The sequence below is a fragment of the Bubalus bubalis genome, chromosome 19 (assembly GCF_019923935.1).
Source record: "Bubalus bubalis isolate 160015118507 breed Murrah chromosome 19, NDDB_SH_1, whole genome shotgun sequence".
Classification (NCBI taxonomy): domain Eukaryota; kingdom Metazoa; phylum Chordata; class Mammalia; order Artiodactyla; family Bovidae; genus Bubalus; species Bubalus bubalis.
Genome location: NC_059175.1, coordinates 35,244,224 through 35,270,313, shown reverse-complemented (window position 1 = coordinate 35,270,313; position 26,090 = coordinate 35,244,224). Strand labels below are relative to the sequence as shown.

Here is a 26,090-nt window from a genome sequence, read left to right as displayed (position 1 = left end):
ATCTCTAACGTGCTCAGGTGATGCTGCTGCTGCTGGCTCACTGGCCACGTTGGGTAGAAAGGGCTATGCAAGACCTGGTCTCTACCTATCTTTCTAGGCTGATCCTGTATTTCCTCTCCCTTCACTTTCCAGGCTCCATTCCCATGGGTGTCCCATGCTTGCACCCATCAGAGAAGACTTTTACTCATGTTCCTTCCTCTCTCTTAAAATTCTCTATACTCCAGTCTTCATTCAGTTAGGTTCTATTCATTCTTTCAACCACAGCTCAACAGCAATTCTTCAGAAGTCTCTTCTTTGATTGCTTATTTGATGATGTCTGTTGTTTAGTTGCCAAGTCATGTCCGACTCTTTCTGCAATCCCACAGACTACTGCCCATCAGGCTCCTCTTGTCCAGGCAAGAATACTGGAGTGGGTTTGTCATTTCCTTCTCCGGGGGATCTTTCCAACCCAGGGACTGAATCTGCATCTCCTGTATTGCAGGAGGTCTCCTGCATTGCAATCAGATTCTTAACCGCTGAGCCACCAGGGAAGCTCACTTGGTTCTATTCCTTTGCTAATACCAGGCAGCAAGTAATGGTGGCTCAGACAGGAAAGAATCTGCCTGAAATGTGGGAAAACTGGGTTCGATCCTTGAGTTGGAAAGATCCCCTGGAGAAGGGAATGGCTACCAGTATTTTGGCCTGGGAAATCCCATGGACAGAGGAGGAGCCTGGTGGGCTCTAGTCCATAGCATCACATAGAGTTAGATATGACTGACGGAAAACTTAGTACTTGGTACCTACCCTTGATGGCACTTGTTGCAAATGTGGTTGTTATATTTGTGTATTGACTGATTGAGTGGTTGATCAATCCATTTCCTTCTCCATTGGATATACAATATAAGAATAGTGTCTTTTTATTTTTTCCTCTCACAATTGTCTTCTTAGCATCTAGTTCAATGCCTGATCCCCAGAGTGACATAATAAATATTAAGTTGAATGCATGAATGAGTAGAGGTTCAGTGTCTTTTTAACAACTAGCCTGCCTCCTTTCACACCTCTGAGAGGATATCAGTAGTAAACTGTAATCATTTCCCAGTTAAGAGTTATTCTCCTCCCCACTTCATATCACTTGAATAACAAGTCAAGGGGTTCTAATGGCTGTGCCAAGGTGAGAGCCTCACTGATGGCAGCAATTCTTCCACAAGTCCCAAACTTGATGAGTCTCAACCTGATTACTATACTGGAGTGGGTTGGCATTTCCTTCTTCAGGGGATCTTCCCGACCCAGGGATCGAACTTGGGTTTCCCATGCTCCAGGCAGACTCTTTACTGTCTGAGCCACCAGGGAAGCCCAACTAGCTCAGCAACAGATCACAAATGAATTTGCTGGACTGTCTTGTGACTGGGTAATTAGAGGGCTGGCTTCCCTATTTCCTGTTTGATAAAGAGAAAAGAGTATAGCGGAACTCCACAGTAAGTGCTTCCTAAGTATTTGCTGAATGAGTAAACAAACAGAACTTACAAGAACTAAAACATCATAAACAATGTATAGACAAATGACAGTAGCATCTTCTTTTCTGTGTACAATACATCAGAACAATACTGACCAAACCTTTCACTCAACAGAAAATGAAAATAATATAGCAGGCTGAGTCCCTGTTCATAGTGGGAAGTGCCTTGTCCAAGGGTTTGTCAAACCCAGGCCCTACTGGGAGAGGATTAATCTCTCAGCACATCCATAACCTATTCAGTTATCAGTGTGCCAAAATCCATCAGTTGGGAAGCTCTTAATCAGAATACCATGGAGAAGTGTAGATGAATGACCCAGAGAATTCTGGTTATCACTAGGTTTTTCTGAGGGTGGCGAAGTGATACTCACCAAGAAAAGGTATCTATAGTTATATTTTAAACATACATATCATATAAAAAAGCTGAATCCGGATCTGATTCACTTTCTACCTCAACAAAAACATACTGAGTGCCTAGTATATAAAGCAGTATGCAGCTAGGTATTAGAAAATAAAAATGAAAGGGCATGACAGACTATATCCTGAAGCACCTTACTGAATGGAATGGAAAAAAATAACCAAAAATAATTAACACAAGAGATCTATGTACAAAGGGCAATAAAAGTAAAGAGGAAAAAGTGTCAATATCTAAGAGGGTCAGACAAAGCTGTGAAGATGAAACATGCTCATCTCTGAGGATGAGGTGGGCTTGCCAAATGGGCTCTACATGGCTGTGTGTGAGCTTGCATGGGTGTGAGGAGGGGAAGGTGCAAGAGGGAACAGCATGGAAAACACACTTTTCAACCCTAGAATTATGAAAAAGAGCACAGTCTGCTCAAGAACACCAAATAAGTAAGTAATGGCATGTCAATTACAAGACAGGGGAATGGTGATAAAAACAATTGACGGATCAGATGGAGTCTTGTGTGCTAGACATGAAAAGTCAGTAAAGAACTGTCAACAGACTAATCCAAGGCAACAGTATGAAAGGTGAATTGCAAGGGGACAAAATTGGAGACAAACACTAACACTCCACAGGTAGATGCTGAGGGACTGCACTGAAGCTGAGGTAATGAGATGGAGAAAGAAGGATGATCAGTAGGAGATGTCTTGTGATTGAGCAGATTCAAATTCAGGTGGATTCATCCAGACAGACATAATCACTCACCTGAATGACTACATATTGCACTCAGTTGGTTACTGGGCTGGAAACCCAGAATTTCAATACAGACACAATAAAGGCAGTTATCATCTGTATGTTCCTGTAGTCCAGTGTCTTCTGTACTTTCTAAAAACAGAGAAGCATCTGAATGGATTGAATTCATTATTTCCGTAAGACTCATCTGCTGTCGTAGCAAGTGAAAAGAGTTTTTTACAAGACCTCCAGTTCCAGATGGAAGACCTGTGTGTGAGTAAATATAAAAGATAATCTGAGGAAGATGGCATCAATGACACTTCTTTCAAGATGCATTAAACTATGTGAAATTTTAAAGAAGGGAAATTAGGGAAGAAAATCAGAACACCTTTTATGACTCAAAATCTAACCTTAATTGGGGAGAAAAACAGGATAATTTGCTTTAAATTAGGAAAATAATATCAGCAGATATATTTATCTTACTTTAACATGAGGTTTTAAATGCAAAATAAAAAATTAAAATTATACAATTAGGTATCATTTCAATTCTTCTCAACATTTGCATAAAGAAAAAGTAAATAATTATGGGTCTAAAGAGGTCCTTATTAAGAAAAAAATCAAGATTATAAAGCTTTAAAGCTGTGGCTGATATGCATATATTAATTAGAATACTACAGATCATAGCAAAGAAAGATCATGTAATGTATACAGTTTTTTTCTGTCTCCTCTCTCCAAAAAAAGTAAGTGCTCAATTTTTTTTTATATGTTTAAAACAGAAACAACTGATCTGGTTTTTGTCTTCTTGAGAGGCTAGGTACTTAGTTCCCCCCGCAAAAAAGTTATGGTTTAATTTTAAATTGACTTAACTATTTTCTTGCCCAAAATTAAATATATGTGAATTTTAGTGTCATCCTACTGTTAAGAATTTTCTTTTTAATATAAAGAGAACAAAAACCACGCATTACCTCCAACATCATGGGCAAATACTCTTGCACCTCGATCATCATGTATGTTTTTTGTTTGAAAATAAGGAATATCCTTTACCTGAAATAGATATAAGTCAAGGTAAGTCCTATTATAAAAAGAAATTTATTTTATGAATATTAGCAATATTAAATGAAATATAATTTAAATGGAATTACTAGAGCACATGAACCTATAATGAAAAGATACTGAAGGAAGTTGTATTACCAAAACTTGACAAAATAACATAAAACCGTTAAGGTCCTTATCTAGCCTTGTTTACTTAAATGGATATTAAAATAATTATTTTAGAATTTATCTAAAGTGTTTTTGGTCTTCTAGACAAATGTGTATTCTTAATTCTATCTACCATCTAGATTGTTGAGTATTTTGTGGGATTACCACAGTATGTGGCTGCCATGTATGAGATAAGCAGAATCAAAGGATTAAATAAAACAAGGGTTATACTGTACATTTCAAACTTAAACAATGTTATATGTCACTTGTATATCAATTTAAACAAATAAGGAATAAGTCAAATGTGACTAAAAAGCAAGATTAGGACTTAAAATTTTTATAGAGAATATACAGATAAAGAAATCAAACAAGATGCTGATTTAGTATTAGAAGAGAAAAAGGATAATGTTTTGGGGACTTAGAGGTGCTAAAAAGAGTACAGAATAATTGAGAAAGGTGGAATAATTCTCACGGTAAAATTTCTTTAAATAAAACTGCCTAAGAATATCACCTTTCCTAAAATTAGTATTCACTCTAAATTATAATTTCTAGTAAGCAATTAATATGAAAAGAAAAGTAAACTAATTCAAAAGAAACCAAAAGAATTTATGATACCTGGAATATATCATTGATATCTACTGGAAGAGCAAGACCAATATAGTCATCTGAGCTACCATATGTCGCACTGGACACCATGGACCTCACGGAGGAGGAGCGCTGCAGCGTATTTTGGTTAATAGGACTTAATAAATCTTCTTTATCTAGCGAAGCATAACTTAAAGCTTTCATGAACCTAGAATATCATTAAAAAAACTACATTAGTTTATTGATTTGCTATAGCAATCAGACAAATAACTGTACTCCATTTTCTTTCGTATCTTCAAAAAGGAGAGAAAGCGCGTCAAGTACTAAACAGTGCCATCTTATGTACTGAGAACATATGAACACTTGAAAATACTTCTCTCTTATAAATTGATATATAGTTCATTAGTAATGTTGACTGTTGACCAAAAACAACTGTTATGGTCTCTCAGGTAAAAGTGAAAAGGTGAGCAATTAAGGTAACTTTCAACATCTACAAGTAAAAATAAAAACAAAACTGACCTCAGAAAAGAGGTGTTATCCAAATATTAACTTCACAGTCACTTCAGACTGCCAGATTTGCTATCATAGAAGTAAGGGCACGTCTACTAATGCTATTTAATACTACTTTTATTAAAATAAGCTTAATCACTTATTCTTTTGTATAGTAATTACTTTATCAACATAAGATTTTCTAACATAGCAGACACAAAATAGTAAAAATGGTATCATATATAAATAGTACAAAGGATAGTTTATATGAAGCACTGATGTTTCCTCAATACATTCCTTACCAGTGATTCCATGACACGGAATACTAACATTTCCATAAGATATACCTTTCTTATACAGATTTTTATTTATGTAACAGACATACTAAAATATTTATTATATGCCTGCTTTGTATATACAAGGCAGTACCCAAGGTTCTACAGTATATGTATACTGCTATTTGAAAACTCAAATCATTTAAAATGTAAAAATGTAGCCTAATAAAGAATTATTTTGAAAAGCATACAAAATAAATGTTTTATAAATAGCTAATAAAAGTAACATAGGAAAAACCACTACTAATTTCCACCTAAAAATCACTCTGAATTGAAACTTACAAATTTTATAAAATAGGTCAGTAGTTTTTAATTTGTACTTTTATATCTAATTCCAGAGAATTCTTCAAAGACTACTGGACTGAAGGGGAAGAAATTATTGTTATACTTGCCTCCACAATACCTATTTCAATCAGAGTAGCTCCATTTTTACATATTCTTCACATTGGGTTTCCACAGAAATGTTTTTATGCAGAAAGGGTTTCTCTACTTAAAAAGTTAATGCTTAAAAAAATGCTTAAAACCACTGATCTACTCCAATTGCCTCCAAGCAATTGAGGCCTACATATTTCAAAATTCATGAATTTTACTATATAGATTTACAACAGTAAACAATTGAGAGGCTTGTCTGCCTTTGTTCTGGATTGATGAGGCTTGCAAAGCTTTTGAATTCCAAGGAGATGAGACATTACAGCATAATTATGGAACTTTTTCCAAGTTCCTTCACTCAGTGCTGGGATTAGATCTCAAGATTAAGGATTCCTACTCAGTGTTTTTTTCTGCTATGCCTCAAAGAAACATCTCAGAAAGACACAGTTTTTAAGACTGTTGGATTCACGCTAATCATTATACTACAGTATGAGAATGACTACTCTTCTAATTTTATAGGAAAAAAATCTTTTCAGCCTCGATCTAAACTATTATAGTAAATGTGTAGTTATCTTCCATCATTTTCATTTTCTCTGAATTAACCAGAAGAAAGAAGTGGGAAAAGGAAGACCAATATCGACAATTTTTTCCTCCATGGAACCTGGTTAAATACTAAACACAGTTTGAAGATTAAGTGGAAGATTTGATGAACGTAAGATTTCTGTTCAGCATTCATTCCTTTGTACAGCTATTCTTGTTTCTCTTGACTGCTTTATCTTGTTTTTATTTTTTCCCTTCTCCCAAGAAATGAAAAACAAATAGTAATCCTTTATAATGCCAATAAGCTGGAATTTTACTCCGGGAGTAAAACTTCCACATACCCGTCTATCATTCCAACAGAGAATACAGGAAATAAGATCCTAAGAACCCAGACTGATTAGGAAATAGTGATTTTGAGTTGTCATTTCTGGCTTATTCTAATGAATAGTTAAGCAATGAAACTTTTTACCTGTGCTGTAATCAGTTTAGACAGAAATACCTGCTTCAACAAGATAGAATAATTCTAACTGGGTAGAAGAATCCTAACTGGGTGGTCCAGAGTTAACAGTGCTTTGTTTATTGTACTGAGCTGTAAGATGGGGGTATCCTTACTACTTATTTTGGGTGCTACATTACTGCCCCTGGCTGAATGCTACTAGCTGTTATAGTCTCGAGTTTTCAAATACTTTGCTTTAGTATAAAAGTTTCCTTCTTTGCTACCAATTTCAAAAGCTGTTCTTTCTTGTCAGTGTCCTTACCAGTAAAAGTTTTTAATTATTGCTTCTATAGGCCTGAAAACCTGATATCCAAACCTGTTAGAATAAATACCGACAAATTTTGTATGTGGGTCAGAGGTACCTCCTTTGAATAAAATTTGTGAATGTCACTGCATAGATTTATACTAGTGAGTTGTTGAGAGGGATGAGGCTGTCAGATAGATAAGACAGTACTGCATAATTTATGAAATCCTACCAAAGGGAACATAATTTACTATCTGCTGCAAGGAGTCTCTTCTACTAAATGTGTTAACATTACTGAAAGAAAATGCCTTCATAACTTCTTAACAACTTGATTACATAAGAGCCAAATGGATTAAAGAAATAACTATAATAATAGTGATAATAATCATGATGATAATAGCTAACTTTTATCGAGTGCTTAATTTGTGCTAGGAACTAGGCTCACTACTTGGCAAATACATCCATTTAAAAAAAGTAAATGAATAATCAAAAACTATAGAAAATTTTTAGAAGCACTTGACCCAACAAAAAATTAGCTTTTAGAAATTTTTACAAAAATCAAATTTAGTGATGAAAATCTTTTACAGATAAAATTTACTACTTTGACCAGCTTGATATAATCTTTAGATACGGCAGAAATCTCCCAAATGTTCTTGAGCACAGGCATACTGCAATGCTGAATTCTGAGGATCAAGTAATTCATTTAATGTTCATTTGGTTCCTACTTTAATTATCACAGCTACTTAAACTGAGGGTTTCCCTTGTGGCTCAGTGGTAAAGAACCTGCTTGCGAATGCATGAGACGCAGGTTTGATCCCATGGTCAGGAAGATCCCCTGGTGAAGGAAATGGCAACCCACCCTGGTATTCTTGCCTGGGAAATCCCAAGGAGAGAGGAAACTGGCGGGCTACCAGTCTATGGAGTCGCAAAAGAGTCAGACACGACTTAGCGACTAAACAACTTAAGCTGGAAAGACTTGTACTGAAATTTTATTATCTTCAAAAAAAAAAAAAAAAAGGTCAACTTTTGGAGCCTTAAATTGACCTACCTGAAAAAGTTGTTTGTTATTGTAGGTCTTAAGCTCCTGATTCCCCCGACATGCTTCTTTTTAAAATTGATCCTTGCAGAAGCGAGAAATAAAAAAAGCTTGTGACTTATGTGTCCTTGCAAAGCATGTATGTTTATTTCCAGGGCCTAAAGGAGTTTCTTTTCCCCCCTCGCAGCTGCAAGAATCCATTTCAAATCACATTCGGGTAACTAGGAGCTTATAGCCTACTACAGTGAACAGTAGGTTAGTTCTGAGGCTTATGTAGATGTAAAACTTGGCTAACGCTTTACATTTAAGTCTGTTAAAATTCAACCATGTTCATTTTAAAATGTATATTTGCTCACCTGCTTGGTGTTAACCTGGACTCAAAGCTGTTGGCCTTCATGGTGATGGTATCAGTAAACAGCACATCTTTTGCTGGGGATGCCAAAGCTTCAGAATGAGATAAGGATGGATGCATTCTTTGCTGTTGTAATCTTTTCAGGGTAGCGTAGCCAAAGGCATCTCTAGAACTTGTGTAACTAAAGTTATAGTCTGCTAGACTTTTAATTGTAGCAATAGAGGGTGCTTTAAGGGACTGTGCTCTTCTAGGAAGTGTATGAGAAGAACCTGGAGGCACCAGGGACACTGAGTTTGATTTAGAGAGAGAGAGATGGTTAGACTGTGGCGTCAAATAGTGGCTTGTCTTAACAGTTTTAGTACTTACCACAGTACTCATACTTCCACAGTCTGTGTCCACAGTCGTAGCATCTACACCTACTGTCTCTCGTGAAGGACTTGAACTCATTGAACTTATGCCACTTGTTGTAGTATCTGTATTAAAACTCTGGCTACGTATCTTCATATGTGAGCTCGATGAACTTTCTACAACTAATCTCTCTCGGCTTGTGTTTTCTTTGTGATTCTCTGTACCAAGACTCTTGGTGAATTTTAAGTCATTCTCTCCAATACTTGGAGTACTACCAGTGTCTTCAATGTGCTTATTCCCAACAAATGAAGTTTCTAATTGTAATGTTTTCTGTACTGTGGATATGGGTGTGAAATCATCACTATGATTAAAGTCAACACTGGGCTCTGTAAGCGTTCTGATCCGCCTGTTGCTTGTCTTATTTTCAGATGACAGTTTCCCTCCTTTTGGATCACTGCTGCTACGATGTTTTTTATTAGGCAAAGTAAGAGAATTTAAGATACGATTCTTCACAAGTTTACTAGAAGCAAAGAAAGGGAATGGATTTTTATCCTTTATAGGTCCAGGTCGATCATAAAATGCCGGCTCTGCATCTTCATTGATGTCAAGGAAAAATGTACTAGTAGAGCTGCTGCCAAACCGGTCATCCTCCATGATGAACATACCTACAATCAAAGGATTGATAATAAAAGCACATTAAAAAGGACAAATAATTATGGTAACTTTAAGTGACATAGCTGAGGAAATTTTTGTCTAATAGTCACCTGGAAAAACTATTTTCAAAAATAAAGAGTTAAGACTGCTGAGCCAAATAAACAGAGCTTCCTTGAGATTCAGAATTTGTATTTGAATAAAATATAAAATTATGTCAATATGAAATCTTCTGTTATTTCCAAAACAAAAAAAAACTACAGGACTCATTATGTCATAGCTTATCTGAAGTTTCTTTTGCATCCCAGTAAGTTTCTAAAACCTCCAAATATTCAGGATAAAATTAAAGGCAGAAAGGAGACTTGACTATGGATATTTATTCAGTTGGTACATGTTCCTGGTGGTTTATACTTCCAATCACAATAGGTAAGAGAAATCAATCTTATAAGAAATGAATGTCCAATCTTGAACAACATATACTTAGAACTGAGTCACCACATTTTAAGTTCATGTTTAAATGAATTACATTTATTTCTCATTTTGTTTTAGGTACTAAGAAACTCCTCTAAATTCAATGCCTGCTGCTGCTGCTGCTGCTAAGTCGCTTCAGTTGTGTCCGGCTCTGTGTGACCCCATAGACGGCAGCCCACCAGGCTCACCAATCCCTGGGATTCTCCAGGCAAGAACACTGGAGTGGGTTGCCATTTCCTTCTCCAATGCATGAAGTGAAAAGTGAAAGTGAAGTCGCTCAGTCATGTTGGACTCTTAGCGACCCCATAGACGGCAGCCTACCAGGCTCCTCTGCCCATGGGATTTTCCAGGCAAGAGTACTGGAGTGGGGTGCCATTGCCTTCTCTGAAATTCAATGCCTCTCTCTAATAAAAAAGTCAATCCAGGTGACTAATGACATCTATGGGACTGTATTTTATTTTTCTGTTGAATAATTAGAAATGATTTCAAATATATTCTGAACAAAGGCAAAACAAAATCTTAAACTTGCATACTGCACTGTTTTTCCATATTATGTCAATTTTAAGATGCACATGTTTCACACTTAAAATCTCTAAAATCAGGATGTATCTTGTAATAGGCATCTTTTTTTCTTACACAGTGGTGTGCATATTATAATTTAGGATGTCTCAGACCTGGTGAAATATGTTCGATAAACAGTGCCCTAGCCTCTTTAAAAAAACTGTGTCTTAAATTTTTGCACCTAGCACTGTTTAACACAGAGCTTAAAATTGCAATCCATTTTTCATTTAGTTGATTTTTTAAACTTCATTTAGTTGATTTTTGATACTCCCTTTTAGCAGTTTCACTATTTAATTTTAAAATTTAGCTTTTCTTCTATAAATGAGTATGTGAATATAATACCTCTTAATAAATATATTCTAGCTCAACAACCCTATATATGAAAAATGAACTAAAGAATTAGGTAAAAGATGACAGTAGGTAAATAAACATTTACTTATTAGAAATTGAAAAAAAAAAAGGTGGGGGGAATGGTTCTTCTGGCACATGATTTATTATTTAACTCTGTAAGTACGAGTTTCCAACAGCTATTTAGAAAGCAAAGGCAAACAACAACACAGGTTGATGGCTATACTCCCTGTTGTGAAAAGATACACACTCTCCAAGAAGCTATTACTGCCAAATTATCTCCGAAAGAAGTAAATTAAGAATGTAAAATTCATTTAACTTTTACATCAGCAGGGTCAGTTCTGCTGGCTTCACACATCGCTGTCACGGTACTCACTTGACGGTGCAGATTCACTTTCACTATTATGCCTAGAGCTTGTGGACTCCGAGTTCAAACTGAGGGTGCTTGGGACAGATGAGAGTTCATTACAGAGTTGTTCTACATCGTCTGGAACCACTGGCCACAAATGTTTACGACTGTGCCTTACAGCATCCCAGTTGTGACACTTTAGAATATCACAGCCTTGCTTGGTTTTGGCTATGAGCCCAAGAACATATACACAGGTCCTGTAAGGAAAAAGTAAAGTATTGACAATTTATAATTTCAAACTGAGATTTCTGAAAGCAACCATAAAATATTGGTTTGCTATATGTACATTTGCATTTTATTTAATAAGCTATTAAAAATGACATGAAAATCTTCCTAATAAAACTATTAATTACAAGGAAATAATTTCAAAGAATTATAATCAAATAAAAAACATATATATACATATACATTAGCTTTTCTGAAATAAATTCAGAATATTTAGGCTAATGGAACACTGGACTATTTGGACACATGCTAAACTCTCCCTGTTTACTTGCAGGGTAAATGTCAATACTATAATGTTAAAAAATAAAGTAATATTAAACAAGGAACTCCATAAGAGGTTTAATTGAAAAACTATAATCATAAACTAATTTTCTCACATCCACATGTGAACAACAGTATATGCAATAGAGATTTCTGAGTTAAATAACACACCCTCTGACTGAAAGAACTTCACACTGTTTTGCAAGTTTCAGTATATCTGGAATCACATTTTCTTCTTGTAGCAAATTGAGACCCCAATTAGATGAGCCAATATTTCCCTAAAAGAAAGGAAATCACATGTCATATATATTTCCAAGAGTAACTCTTAAGACATTTAAAAAGCTACCTATAACACAAAAAATCTAACCACATCTGTAAGAACTGTGGGGGAAAAAAAACCTCACATAAGGAACTTCAGGAATTAAAGTTCCATTTGTCTTATCAAGGGGCTTCCCTGGTGGCTCAGATGGTAAAGCATCTGCCTGCAATGCAGGACATCCAGTTCAATCCCTGGGTCAGGAAGATTTCCCCTGGAGAAGGGAATGGCAACCCACACTAGTACTCTTGCCTGGAAAATTCCGTGGACAGAGGAGCCTGGTAGGCTACAGTCCATGGGGTTGCAGAGTCGGACACGACTGAGCAACTTCACTTTACTTTTGTCTTATCAAGAAAAACAATAGTTTAATTATTTACTTTCTAATATTTAAGTGGGCAGAAACAATCTTGGCTTTAGAATACTAATCTAAGAACAAATTCCAAACAAAATAATTTTTATTTAATATCAATAGGAAAATGAGTAAAAATCTAAAAATTTAGAAGATCTCATAGAAGTGTCTGTTACAAACCAAGGCCCAAAGAGATGCTTTCAGTTTTTTAATTTCTTCCCATTTATCCAAATCTGGTGTACGAACATTGTGACAGAGTTCTGTAATAATATTCTGGAGAAGGAAAAAAAATGCCATATGATTACCAATACATTTTTAACATATTCTCTTATTGTATATTAAAATCTATTTAATGTTTATATTTAGTGATTTCTATATATTTAAAATCTTAAAATAATTTTATGCAAAATTTCTTAAGAAGCAGCATTAGAATATGCGCTCTGAGCTCATATACTAGAGCTGGGAACTTATTAGGCAAGTGGCTTTCAGCACATTACTTTATCTCCCCATGCCTTGATTTCCTGAACTCTAAAACAGGGATAATAATAGCCTCTGTTTCATAAAGTTTAATGATTTAATGAATTATTACATAGAAAGTTTAACAAAGTACTTGGCACTTAGTATTATAAAATGTTAGCCATTAATTATCATTATTTCTTTTAGACAGAAAATAATAAATTAGCAACTAGATCTTCTCATACTATGGAGATAATGACATTTAGAAAATCATTTAAATTTTCAGCAAATTAAAAAAAATTAATATAAAGGTACACACCTCAATAATCTTCATGGATAATATAAAAATACATGAAATTATGGAGTGTATTTATGTAAAACTTTTGCTCCTGAGATGGGAATACTGATATGAAAAGGAACTGAACATCTAGGTTACTACTGTTAAGAAACACACACAAATACTTCTGTAACTATTCCTAAAATAAGAAAACGGTTATACTTACTGAAAAGACCTAGTAGCAAGACATACTCCCCCCCAAAATTTGATGTGCATGCTATACTCAAAGAACAGCTGGTTGCCTAAGCCTCCAATATTTCATGAAGTATATGAGAGTAGTTAGATACTAACAAACAGCAGCTGATAATTTCAGTTTGTTACACACCAAAGTTAACTGAACATGTTTCAGGTTCAGTTTAATTTTCCAATGAGAGGAATGAAGAAATTCAATTTTTCAGCATGTTTTTTTACTAAGAAGATGAACTTTCCCAACAAACTAGAAAGGAAAAGAACTTGGACCTTGACTGGGTTACTTATTCTACATAACAAATTACATATGCAAAAGATCCTAAGTCAGGGAAATGTATGCAAGCCTGTTTATGTATCTAAGGACTGCAAGCACAGAATGCCAAAGTCAGTTACAAGATGGAGCTTGAAAAGCAATTATACCACTGACTTTAAGGCTGTTGAGAAGTTTCTGCAAAGATAACACTTTAGTAGTATTAACTTTTTTCTATTACTGTAGCTATTTAAAATAAGCAAATTATGTTTTTACCTGTACTTCCAATAAATGACAGCCTGTTTTGTGGTGTACCAGTTGTCCATAAAGATGTACAGGTAGGTAGACATGAGGACGCTGTAATCTGTATGATAAACATGATTGGTAAACCTACTGGTTCACTGTAAACATACTAATTTATAAAATGACTTAAAATATGAGATAAACAACTAGACCATCACTCAGCATGAATAAAAATACGGAGGTGGAAAGGCATTAGAATTCTTCTAGAAAAATAATTGTTTAGCTGGTTTCAGAGTAATGGTAAGAGACCTAAGACTAGAAAGACAGACGAGGGTTAGAACATGAAGGGATCTAAACACTCTACAAGTCAGGGAATGCAAGTTATGAATGCCACTGAAATTCTGAACATTCAGTGCTATGCTTTAAAAAGATTTTTCCTATGTCAGTGTAAGAATATCCAAGTACTCAGAAAACTTTAAAAAATAATGATTTATGACAACATGATCTTAAGTTTTATGCTTGAGGACTAGCGATAAACTGTTCCATGCACTGGACTATACCTTTGGTTACTCCGACGAACATAGTTGTCACCATCGATTGGCTTCCGGTAAGTGGTGAGTGCTTCATTAAGCTGTTCTTCAATCAAGTCAACATATTTTGAATTATATTCCTAGAAAATAATATTGTTTAAATTATATATATTACCATAACAACATTTACTAAATCTCTAGTATGTTAGTTACCTAGCAAATCTTGGAAGCACAAATAAAAGAAAAATGAACATCTTTTTCTTTGTTCAGGAAATTTGAGAAATTTTTGAAGAGCATGGATATAACAAGCTATTATGAATGCAAAAATGTTCTACCATATCCATACCCATAAACTTTCTGTTTATACTCTTTCCCCCATTTTCAATTAATATTTTGGGGTCCATATAAGTAAGTTAAAAATTTTGTTTTTCATCTTATTTGAATTCCTTTCCTCATTAAAAAAAAACAAAAAAAAACAAGTTTCTTAATATTAAATCCTGAAGATATTCACTAGGAATTTTAAAAGGAAATTAACTGAGTTCTATCATTTTAGCACCTTTTGGTGAAAAATAGTATCTCTTTCTTCACTGATTTAAATCAGGTCAAATGTAAAAATATTTCCAACTAAAACCTGGAAAATTTCTAGTCAAATTATTTTAACTGAGACAGTCAATCACACTACCATCTTCATTGCAAAAGATCTCCACTTTAAACTGTTCAGAAGAAATTGATAGAACCTCTGAAAAGCAATTTGCCAGTACTTATTCAAACTTTAAATTAATATACTTTTTGACTCAACAATTATACTTTAGAAATTTGTTCAACAAATATATTTGCACAAGTAAGCAAAAAATGCAAGAATATAAAGCAAATACTGTTTACAAAACTAAAAAGTTGGAAACAATCTAAGTGCCCAAAATACAAGAGTGATGATAAAAATTAGGGTACATTCATATAATTTACTATGTAGCCACTGAAGAGAATTAGATAGCTCTAAATGCACAGCTCTGAAAAGATATCTCACATATATTGCTAAAGAAAAAAATTAAATACAGTCCTATTTACAGGTGTGAATGAATTCATCTGTATTTTTAATTGAAGAATATATATTTACAGATGTACAATACATCTTTAAATGTATATAGAATGTTAACAAACATTACCTTCAGAAAAGACAGAGTAAGGGGGCAGGGAGATATTTTTCATTTTTAAACCATCTTATACTACTTCAATTTGATGAGTTACCTTAACTCCCTACTTAGAGACTCTAAAAGCTTACTTTTTCTGCTTTTCTTTCAGATTCTTTACTGTGCAAAACTAATGTAAGAGTTTAATTATATTATCAGCAAACCAGATTATTACTACTGCTGTAACACTGCCATAATTTCCTCTAGACATGAAAATCTCAGTACAAAAATACAACTTAAGGCAAGTATTTTGAGCTTTATGTAGGAATAGTTACATTCACATGGTGCTGTCTGGCTAGTCTTTTGACCAGTGGCAACCATGTGGAACACACTAGCAAAGGTCAGGGGTATGGTTTGTGAAGATGAAATGCAGTGAGTTTTTGATGTGGATCATCTTGAGGATCCTGCCTCAAGGAGGCAGGGAGGGACAAGACCCCAGATGAAGGTATACCTCTAGATATTAGGAGGTACTAAGTAAGCAACCAGAGGAGCCACTTCTCTGGTCAAAGGAACTACAAATGAGAGATCTCCAGAGTGAAGTCTTTGAGGAATTTACAAACATAAGACTTGAGTAAAAAGAAAAATCAACATTTGAAATCTGCCCTCCCCAAAGCTAACAGCCCCAGGTAACAACTGCATCAGCTGGGTAAGACTGTCCATGAATTCTCATCCGTTCCTCCTCTTCTCCCTCCTGCTCTAAAGCTGGAGAGGCCCTAAATCTGCAGCCGGTAAATGGGGAGGAGATAAACAATAAAGAGTGATGAAACAAACCATACCCCCTCTTTTACTGCAGGTTTCTAAGTCTGTACCAAGCCTGGGCTAGGAGAGAAAGTTTTTAATCAAATGACTGGATTTTCAGTATGATTCTGGCCTGGATGTTTTATTACCCAGAAAAAGAGCATCAGCTTTATCATGGCATGGTACAAACTACTGGGAGAAAATCAAACACTGAGGAAAGAGCATCAAGGGCTTTGGAATCAAAAAGTGCCCCTGGCTCTGTTGTTTTCAAGCTTTGTGACCTAGGATAAATTAGGTTACTCATCTTAGCTTCTACATTTTCCTTCATAAAACAGAAATAATAGAAAACATTACACAGAGTTGCTGTGAGGATTAAATGAGGTAATACTTGAAAAGAACTAAGTTTAATGGTAGGCAATCACTATTCACTAATTAATTTCCCATTCGCTAATTAATTTGAGAGAGTAGACTACATTGTCTTTGTTTTTACACCTCCCATTTACTGGCTAAACTCACTATAACTGCAAGTTAGCATCTGTTTGCAACTTTCTACTGAAATTGCTCTGGCAAAATTCACCAATGACCTGTCACATTTAACAGTGTTTTTTCTAGTGTTTACCTTATCCGACCTCTCTCAAGAATATATACCACTGGCCTCTCCTTCCTGAAGCATCCTTTAGTGAAATCATTCTGATAATTCTTCCTCAGTGTCCCCATCCTTCTGTTCCCCTCATTAAAGCAGAGTGTTCTCTAGGGAGCAATTTCCAGTTTTATTTTTTTGTTCTTTACATTTCCCTTGGATGATCTCACTCAATTCAAATTTCAACTACTACTATTCACTGACAACTCCCGAACTGCCATCTTCAGCTCCAGATCCACATTTCCAAGTATTTTCTGGATATCATCACTTGCCATCCCATAGGCAATAGCAGTTCAACTTATTCAAAATTTAGTATCCTCAATCCTGCAAATCACAGTCTCTTAGTGATGAGCCATTATTTACTCAGGCATTCAAATCAGAAACCGTAAGAGTCAAGTAGTCCTCATTTACTGTATCCAATCAGTTCATGAATTCCGTCCATTTTATTTTAAAAATGCCCAGAAAATGTCTCTATCAAACCTCGCCACCACTGAAGTTCATGCTCTTACCAATTTTGCTTCTAAACTACATATTCGGTATTCCTAGATATTTTCACTTTTTTTTTTTTTTAAAGTGAGGATAATATTTTGTTTAGGGAATGAAACTATTACGTCTTTATTTCAGTTTTCCAATTCACCAATTATTGAAAGACTCCATGCCTTAAGTTGTATGCTTTACAGTTACAGTATTTCTTTTCCATCCAGTTTTACTGAGAGATAATTGACATCTAGCAGTGTGTACAACTGACATAATGATTTGACTTACACACATCTGAAATGACTATCACAATAAGTTTAGTGAACATACATTATTTTATATAGATACAAAACTAAAGAAATAAAATACTTTCCCTTGTGATAAGAACTCTCAGGATTTACTCAACAACTTTCATATATAACATTCAACAAAGCTAATTATATTTATCATGTTGTACATTATATCCCTAGTACTTACTTATTATAAGTGTATAAACGGAAGTTTGCATCTTTTGACTGCCTTCATCCAATTTCCTCTACCCCCACATTCACCTCTGGTAACTATAACTATAGTTTCATTATTTTTTTTTTAAATGAGACTATCTTATGAAATATGGTTCAATATAGACAATATAAACAATGATCTGAATTCAATAAAGGAAAATCTGGGAATCATTTATCTTAGGACTGATTATTCTATGAGCTTCTAAGATGCTTTGATGATTTATAATGCTTCAAGTTAACTGAAGCCACAGTGATGACCAGCTAAAGAAAAGCTAGAGAGATAACCAATACCTTCAAACTAGTCCCTTCTTCCTAGATTTCCCTATTATGTACAACAGCAAGAAGTGTGCTCTCAGATTTATGAAAAGTCTACCCTAAAATGAAGTTTAATAATTAGATTATTATATCTGCTTGGTAAACTGTTTTATAATCTTCAGTTAGGAAAACTGTTTTAAGTTTCAGTTCAAAAGGGCTGTAAAAGGAATCCAAAATAAAAGAAATGATGATGGTAAGGAGGGTTGACAAATGATGCCAGTAGATTAAAGCTGAAAGCAAAATTTCAACAGAAAACATACAAAATCAACAGTTCACACTATAAAATAACTGTAGTTTAAAAAATGGATAAATATGAATATAAATAATTAACAGAATTTGAAGACCTGACTTCATATGAATATTTAAATATTTAACTTTAATTTCAAAATCTTCAAATCTATTTTCCAAAATAAAAACATACAAACTGAAACTTATTCAACAGTAAGTTACCTTGTGCCACTTTTCCAACTGTTTTGTTACATAACCCCTTTCATTCAAATAGGAAAACCCTTTTGGAATGGAGAGAAATCTGTAAAGTGCAACAGGCAACAGTTTAACATTGGGTCTCACAAAAAATTGTTTAAAAAGCTAAAGTATCTCAAACCAAATACACTTAAGCCCAAAGACTTTAAGAACAGTGTGCCTTAAAGAGGTCAATTATCTTATAATTTCAAATACAAATACTTTGAAAATCTTTGCAAAAAACATGAATCCAACCACAGTAAAGAAAATGTTATGAAAAGAATGAGGACACATAGAAATGAAAAAGAAACACTATGGAAAACAATGAAAAGCCCAAGTTTCAGTATTAAAGGATGCCCAATATTCTAAAATGGGCCTCTTTCAGAAGTTAACAGCTAAACTCTTTAGAGTGCTTCCTTTACAGATTTGAATCCAGCTTTAATACACACTGCCAGAGAGCACACTAAAGAAAACATAACTACGAGAAAAATTTTCTTAAAATTTACCTCAGGAGGAGAAGCAAACCCTTGTCCCCAAGGTGAGATAAAGCTGGCTTCATCTGAATAAGTGCATGAAGATTGGCCTAAAATAAATAATTATTAGGCAAATTAATAACTGCATGAAGATAGTAAATTCTCTACTTCCAAAACCACTATATTACATACATTATAATTCCACAGTTTTCTATCAAACTTGAATAGTTTCATAAAAATTTATATCTAAGTATTTTATTACAAGATAATGAAACTTCACCTTGTCTTCACATGCTTCATCGAGAATATCAAGGGCCTCAGAAGAAATCGTTTTGTTTTTATCATGCAGCTGGGTCACTAGTAGTTCAATTCCCCAATTATTGAAGAATTCAACATTAGCTCTCAATAATACTCTTAAATGTTTTGTTGCATACAGTCTGCAGGCCTATAAAGATAAATGAGAACATTAAAAAAAAAAAACAAAAACAAAAACCAACCACCACCATCCAAACTTCACTATAGACAGTCCATCTGACTTTGTTTTAGAATAGTTTTACACTTGAAAAGGGCAGAAAGACTGGAATTGACAATCTAGCCCTTGATACAAATATATTTTTTAGTCCCAGTATAATAAAATACTGTATCTATCTAGGTGCTTCAAAGCATTTCTCTTTATATAAAAATATGGGTACTGTAGTCGAGTTCTCTGGACAAACTAAAATTTAAATATAAACTCAAATTCCATCCCATAGTCTTAAAATTTGTAATTTTATTAGGCTAAAGTTTATAAAATACTGAACTAACCAGTTATGAATTTATAGTTCTATTGCCTATGTTATACTCACATCAGTGGCTGCTGTTAAGATTTTGGAAAGGATGACCCTGGCCAAACCATCTCTGCTATAGTCCAAGCTTGAAACGGTCAGTTTTAGCAAGTGATCTTGGTTTTTCAAGGAGCAAAGGTTAAGTAAACTAAAAAAATGATGAAAATAATAAAGGTTACTAGAAATTACTGTACTGACTCATTAATTCAACAAATATTTTAAAATTCCTAAGCATTTCTAAAAGAAAGCACTTAAGAAATATCCCATTTTTAAAAAAGCATCAGAGCATCAAGACAACTCTAATTAAAATTTTTTTGTATTTTAACAAAACTTTTTGCCTTTTCATACTATTTGTGGGGTTCTCAAGGCAAGAATACTGAAGTGGTTTGCCATTTCCTTCTCCAGTGGACCACATTTTTTCAGAACTCTTCATGACCCATCATCCATCTTGGGTGGCCCTACACGGCATGGCTCATAGTTTCACTAAGTTAGACAAGGCTGTGGTCCATGTGATTAGTTTGGTTAGTTTTCTGTGATTGTGGTTTTCATTCTGTCTGCCCTCTGACAGACAAGGATTAGAGGCTTGTGGAAGCTTCCTGATGGGAGGGACTGGCTGTGGGGAAAACTGGATCTTGCTCTAGTGGCAAGGCCAAGCTTAGTAAATCTCAAATCCAATTTTCTGCTGATGGGTGGAACTGTGTTCCTTCCCTATTGTTTGGTCTGAGGCCAAACTATGATAGGGGTAATGGTGACCTCCTTCAAAAGGACTTATGCCAGCAGGTTCCAGGACTGTTATAGTATGTGTCCCTGACCCTGCAGCAGGCCACTGTCAACCCACGCTTCCACCGGAGACTCCAGGACACTCACAGGCAAGTCTCTTGGACTGCAAGATCAAACCAGTCAATCCTAAAGGAAATCAACCCTGAATATTTATTCATTGGAAGGACTGGTGCAGAAGCTGAAGCTCCAATATTTTGGCCACCTGATGTGAAGAGCTGACTCATTAGAGAAGACCTTGATGTTGGAAAAGATTGAAGGCAGGAGGAGAAGGGGACAACAGAGGACAAGATGGTTGGATGGCATCACTGACTCAATGGACATGAGTTTGAACAAGCTCCGGGAGATGGAGGACTGGGAAGCCTGGCATGCTGCAGTCCACGGGGTCACAAAGAGATGGACATGACTGAGAGACTGAACAACAATAAAACTTACCAAATACAGGTACATAGACTAAAAAGCATACCCTTTCTGATCACATTAAAAATAAAGTTTAGGTATATACTGAAACAGAATCTAGGAATGCTCACCATTGAAATACGCTGCATTTTTCCAGCATTTTGACGCCATGAGGGTGGCAAGAAAGTGTTCCAATAAATAAAAAGTAGTGTTGACTAAGAGTAGTCAATAAACCATTATTTTGAAGGCTTCTTTCAGGTTTCATTCCAGAAGAGGCATTGAGCCACTGAACAATATCCTTTACTAGATCTTCTAAGTATCCCTGCCCATCCTAAAAGCAAATACATTATGATATTGCTAGAAAAGCAGTCAGTGCCTACAATTAGAAAAATCAACTTGATTAATCAAGTCCAAAAGATTTAATAATAATGAAGTTACTAATAACAGACATTAATCTGAGTATCTGTTCTTTTTAATCCCATTCAATACAATGCTGCATGAGATGGTATTATTTTCCATTTTACCAAAAGAAAACCAGGTCTTTTAGAAGGCAAATAACTTGTCCAAAGTCACATAGATAGCTAGTGACTAAGGATAAAAATCTAGGTCTGGGCTCATTCTATGTTTCTAAATATAGCTTATACATATTCAAAAATAAAAGGAAGGGGTCAAATTCAGTGAAAAACATGTACTCTGGAGTGCCTATTACCTCTTCAGACTCAAGAAGAAATTCTGTAAACTGACAACCCACAACTGTGAGCTGCTTGGACTTGGCAAAATCCAGATCCAGATTGGCGTATAACTTACTACTGGGCTTGTAAAAATACAGTAGTCTTCGTACAAACCTAAGGTTAAAATAAAAAATCAGCAACAAAGTAATAAACCAAACAATTATTTTAGAATCTTAACCATAACTTTTGAATATGTTTTGAGTTTAAACCATTGGGGTAAATTTAATAAACACATTTGGTACATTCTACACATGCACGTGCACGCACGCACACACACACACACACAAATAATCCCCTTCATTATAAAAAATATCTTCGTGAGATAAGAATTTTTTGGTGAGATGCCTGATAGAAAATAGTGGAGAAGATGCTCAGCAGGAAAAATGCAAACATAACACTGCTAGAAGATACACAGTTGGATAAATATGATGAAACCACCTGGATATAAATTTTCATTCTTCTTTTTCTTTTTGACAGGTATACATTTTATTTTACTGTTAGGTCTTTTTTTTAAAACTCTATTTAAACCTAGAATATATATATTTTCTTCTACTATACTTTATGAATTTATACTAGATAACTGCACATAAATGTTACTACACTATGATTTTGTCAGTTCTTCACAATTAGGCAAAAAGTCAACCATAAAAGCTTCAGGTAAAATTTAAACAACTGAATTTATAAAGCAATGGATGATATTTTCATGTTATAATTTTCAACATTATGTTCTAAGCTTCCATTTAATTTAGTTCAATTTAATTTCTACGCTATTATCCAATCTAATAAAGATGCCAGGTCCAGGAGCTGGAGAAACAAAGTTGAATGAGACTTCATATCTGTTCTCACAAGCTGGAAAAGTCAGTGCTATGCTTCTTTATCCCAATGTAATTTATATGTTCTATACATTTCTCAAAATGTGAAGAGATGATAATAATCAATAATAATACCAATGATGTGAACTTTTCAAAAACATGAAGTAAAAGCTCTGTTATCCAAAGAAATCAATGCTGGTGGTTGGGTAATCTAAACTCAGAAGGAATAAAAATGCATGGGGTACCAGAAAATAGCATAATACCCTTAAGTATTGTATATACTATAAATATAAGCTGTTTTATGGAAGGTGTGGCTGGTTAACAGTGTAAAAAGGGAGAAGAATGAATAACCTCCAAAGTCACAGGCAAAAGAAATTAGAATATTTAAAATGGCCATAGTTTTGAGAGGGAGACATTATGCTCTTAATATATCATTCTCATATGTTAGGGCCAACATTAGTACATGGCTGATACTCTTGATTTGATAAAACTTTTATCTTAAGTACTTCATTTGTTCCAAAACTAAAACCAGAATGTAAATAACCAGAAAAAGAATTAGTTGATGATTTCTGGTTACAAAACACAAGCTATATATAAAAATATATATCAATATGTACCTACTGAATACCAACTATTAAAAAGTAACAATGTATGTTTAAAACGTCAATTACTACTTTTAACAGGTATCAGGCATAATATAATTCAAATTTGAGTTCTTTATATTTAAATGTAAAACAGTTCTTACATACCTGTGCAACTGTTCATCTTTATAGTTTCTTAGATTTACATTTGGCCACTAGAAAAACATAAAATGTTGTATTATGTACTTATTAATTCCTAAACATATAATTATGATAAATTGCAATGAATAATATAATGAAAACAATCAAGCCATTATCAAGAAGTATCCTATCATACCTTAAGAATGGTCCCAATAAGATTCCAATTCCATTCAAGATTCTCTTTATGTTGAAGGACTTGGCTGTCTCTAAGGTTCATTAGAAGAGCTTCCTCTGTATCCTAAATCACCAGAAAGTAATAAGAAAAATTAAGAAAAACTGGCCTTACATCAAAAAACCGTTGCAATTTTAAAAACAAAAAGAAAAATTTTTCATTTAAGGACTTATGCTGAAGCTCCAATACTTTGGCCACCTGATGTGAAGAACTGACTCATTTACAAAGACCCTGATGCTGGGAAAGATTGAAGACAGGAGAAGGGAACGACAGAGGATGAGATGGATGGTATCACCAACTCAATGGACACGAGTTTGAGTAAACTTCGTGAGTTGGTGATGCACAGGGGGGCCGGGTTTGCTGCAGTGCATGGGGTCGGCAAAGGGTAGGACATGACTGAGCAATTAAACTGAAAGGAAAACTTTAAATTTTTATGAGATAAAGTCTTTGCAAATACATCATCACCATCTCTGACTTTGAAAAAAAAAAAAAAGGAGAATTATCAAGGTTCTTCAAAAAGTTATAAAAACTCAGCTCAACTGTCCAATCATGATAAAACTTATTAGAAGCTTTTTGAAAATCCATATGCATGAATAAAAGTGCTAACTCAAGCATGTATATGCCTACTAAAATACAGAGGTTAAGAATTACGAAATTAAAGTAAAAATCGCATCTTCTGCATCAGTACCTTAAGAACAAATATATCTTTCTGAGCTCGGAGATACTGATCCCGTTTCTGATGTGTTGCAATTGCTTTCTGAATAATGTGATCTAAATGAAGGCTATAAGGTTTAGGTCCTCGTTTTTTCATTTCATGGAAGCGTTTTAAACAGTTCAAAGCTGCACTGGCTCGCCTAAATGAGGAAAAAAATTCAATTAATACTGTAGCAGGGATAGCATAATTTTAAAGAGATCACTTTGGTAAACTATTCTATTGAAACTTACATGAATGCAGGCTAGATACTGTTACTAAAAAGTAAATGATTTAATCAAATTTGGAACCACAAAGAAAAAAAAAAACCAAGAACACTGCTGATTTGTATGAAGAAACACTAATTATTCAGATTCATCAAAACATACTAATTTTTTCTTATAGTGGTGGTGGTACAGTCGTATGTTAGTTTTAAGAACTCCCTCCTCAAGATCCAAACTGAAGTTTTATATATTTTCTTATTTTAAAACTCTGCTTTTCACATTTAAGGCCTTGATCCATATGAAACTGATTTTTGTTTAAGGTATGAGGTTGGATAACCAATATTAACTGAACAGTCTCTATTTTACCTACTAATCTGTAAATGTAAATGGAATCCTTTTAAAAATTATTTTTAATTCCCTTTTTGTGGTATATAAAAAGTACAGTTTTCAAGAATCTGGTGGCAGTCAAGTCTCAACTTCAGAAATTGTAATAAATACAAACTGGATTCAAAATTTAAAAACTTTGAGATGTGCCCAGATTGGCAAGTACTTATCAGTAAAGACAGCTTACCAAGCTAAAAAAAAAATTCTATTATCATTGGAATTTTGAAGGTAAATTTGAATTCCTGATGAATGCTAAAATCCATGGCCATAAGCTGACTCAAAGAGTTCAGGTCTACCAGGCTTTGAGAAAGTACATTTTTTCCATGAAGAAAACTACTAAAATAAGAACTGAATGCTACCAATACCAATGTTAAGCCTGAAGTCAGAACTGATGATCCCTAATGCCCTCAGTTTATAATACAACTTCAATCTGTTAAATAATAGTATTCTCATTGGTAGATTTTAAATTAATAAAAAAATACTATTTATTTATAGTGAAGCCCTTATAGGTACTTTTAAATTAATAAAGCTAACTAAACTTTTGAGAATTGTAGTATAACTTAACAAAAATTCCTGTTTCTGACTAAGCTAATGAACAACATTTTAAAACATTACGGAAAAAAAAAATGAAGCCTAAATATATAAATTTTTCTGATCATAAAGAGAGAAAAAAAAAGACATCCCTGGACTAGACATAATCTTTATCAGATGAAAAAAGATTCCTACTATCACTATACAATCAAGCTCCTCTACCTTACACTTTAAATTATATTTTATTATTAGTCCTCAAATTCCAGCAGAGTTACAGCTGTATTACCATACTTTAGTTTATAAATTCTATATTTGCAGTATTTCCTTCAGCACTAAGAGTTTAGCTTACTTCGATGCCTAAAGTATGGGCTACTAAATTCCAACATTTTTTTCTCAACATTTTTAACCCATTAAAAAAATTACACTGTTAGTCTTTGTGCTTTAATCTGATTTAATTTAGACATTGAGAAAGAGACTGAATTGTTGCTCAAAACATACAACTGTCCAAAAAACTCTCAATCCCAATATTTTGACTGATCCAGTAGAAATTTTATGTCGTCCAGAAACACATGAGAAAAGGTTGACTTTACCAAGCCAAAATACTTGGTAGCCTAAAATACAAATTATTTTTAAAAAACTACAAATTTTCCTCTTATCCAAAGGCTTCCCTAAAAGAAATCTCAGGAATAACCTATATATACTACTTTCTTAAAGAGAAGATAAGGACATCTAAGTGAGTATTAAATATACTACG

The 26,090-nt window shown here is 34.2% G+C and overlaps 2 protein-coding genes across 4 annotated transcripts in view; one reads left to right on the top strand and one right to left on the bottom strand.

Moving 5' to 3' along the window:
* The window catches only part of OSMR (oncostatin M receptor), a 95,259-nt gene extending 85,375 nt beyond the window's left edge, over nucleotides 1-9,884 (top strand). The window contains exon 19 of the mRNA XM_044932607.2: nucleotides 9,819-9,884. Within this exon, the coding sequence (XP_044788542.2) occupies nucleotides 9,819-9,869 (51 nt within the window). The 3' untranslated portion in view covers nucleotides 9,870-9,884. The remainder of the gene's footprint in view (nucleotides 1-9,818) is intronic.
* The window catches only part of RICTOR (RPTOR independent companion of MTOR complex 2), a 137,472-nt gene that overhangs the window by 12,968 nt on the left and 98,414 nt on the right, over nucleotides 1-26,090 (bottom strand). For 2 of the 3 annotated variants that reach the window (XM_006063515.4, XM_025270575.3), the window contains 19 exons: nucleotides 24,195-24,360; nucleotides 23,471-23,572; nucleotides 23,302-23,348; nucleotides 21,719-21,854; nucleotides 21,141-21,340; nucleotides 19,855-19,981; nucleotides 19,290-19,454; nucleotides 19,043-19,119; nucleotides 18,525-18,603; nucleotides 14,245-14,354; nucleotides 13,718-13,805; nucleotides 12,390-12,482; nucleotides 11,716-11,822; nucleotides 11,026-11,255; nucleotides 8,275-9,283; nucleotides 7,931-8,002; nucleotides 4,440-4,617; nucleotides 3,590-3,668; nucleotides 2,658-2,891 (listed from right to left, as the gene is read on the bottom strand). In XM_006063515.4, coding sequence (XP_006063577.2) covers nucleotides 2,658-2,891; nucleotides 3,590-3,668; nucleotides 4,440-4,617; nucleotides 7,931-8,002; nucleotides 8,275-9,283; nucleotides 11,026-11,255; nucleotides 11,716-11,822; nucleotides 12,390-12,482; nucleotides 13,718-13,805; nucleotides 14,245-14,354; nucleotides 18,525-18,603; nucleotides 19,043-19,119; nucleotides 19,290-19,454; nucleotides 19,855-19,981; nucleotides 21,141-21,340; nucleotides 21,719-21,854; nucleotides 23,302-23,348; nucleotides 23,471-23,572; nucleotides 24,195-24,360 — 3,299 coding nt within the window. The remainder of the gene's footprint in view (nucleotides 1-2,657; nucleotides 2,892-3,589; nucleotides 3,669-4,439; nucleotides 4,618-7,930; nucleotides 8,003-8,274; nucleotides 9,284-11,025; nucleotides 11,256-11,715; nucleotides 11,823-12,389; nucleotides 12,483-13,717; nucleotides 13,806-14,244; nucleotides 14,355-18,524; nucleotides 18,604-19,042; nucleotides 19,120-19,289; nucleotides 19,455-19,854; nucleotides 19,982-21,140; nucleotides 21,341-21,718; nucleotides 21,855-23,301; nucleotides 23,349-23,470; nucleotides 23,573-24,194; nucleotides 24,361-26,090) is intronic. The other variant, XM_025270572.3, reaches the window with a different exon arrangement.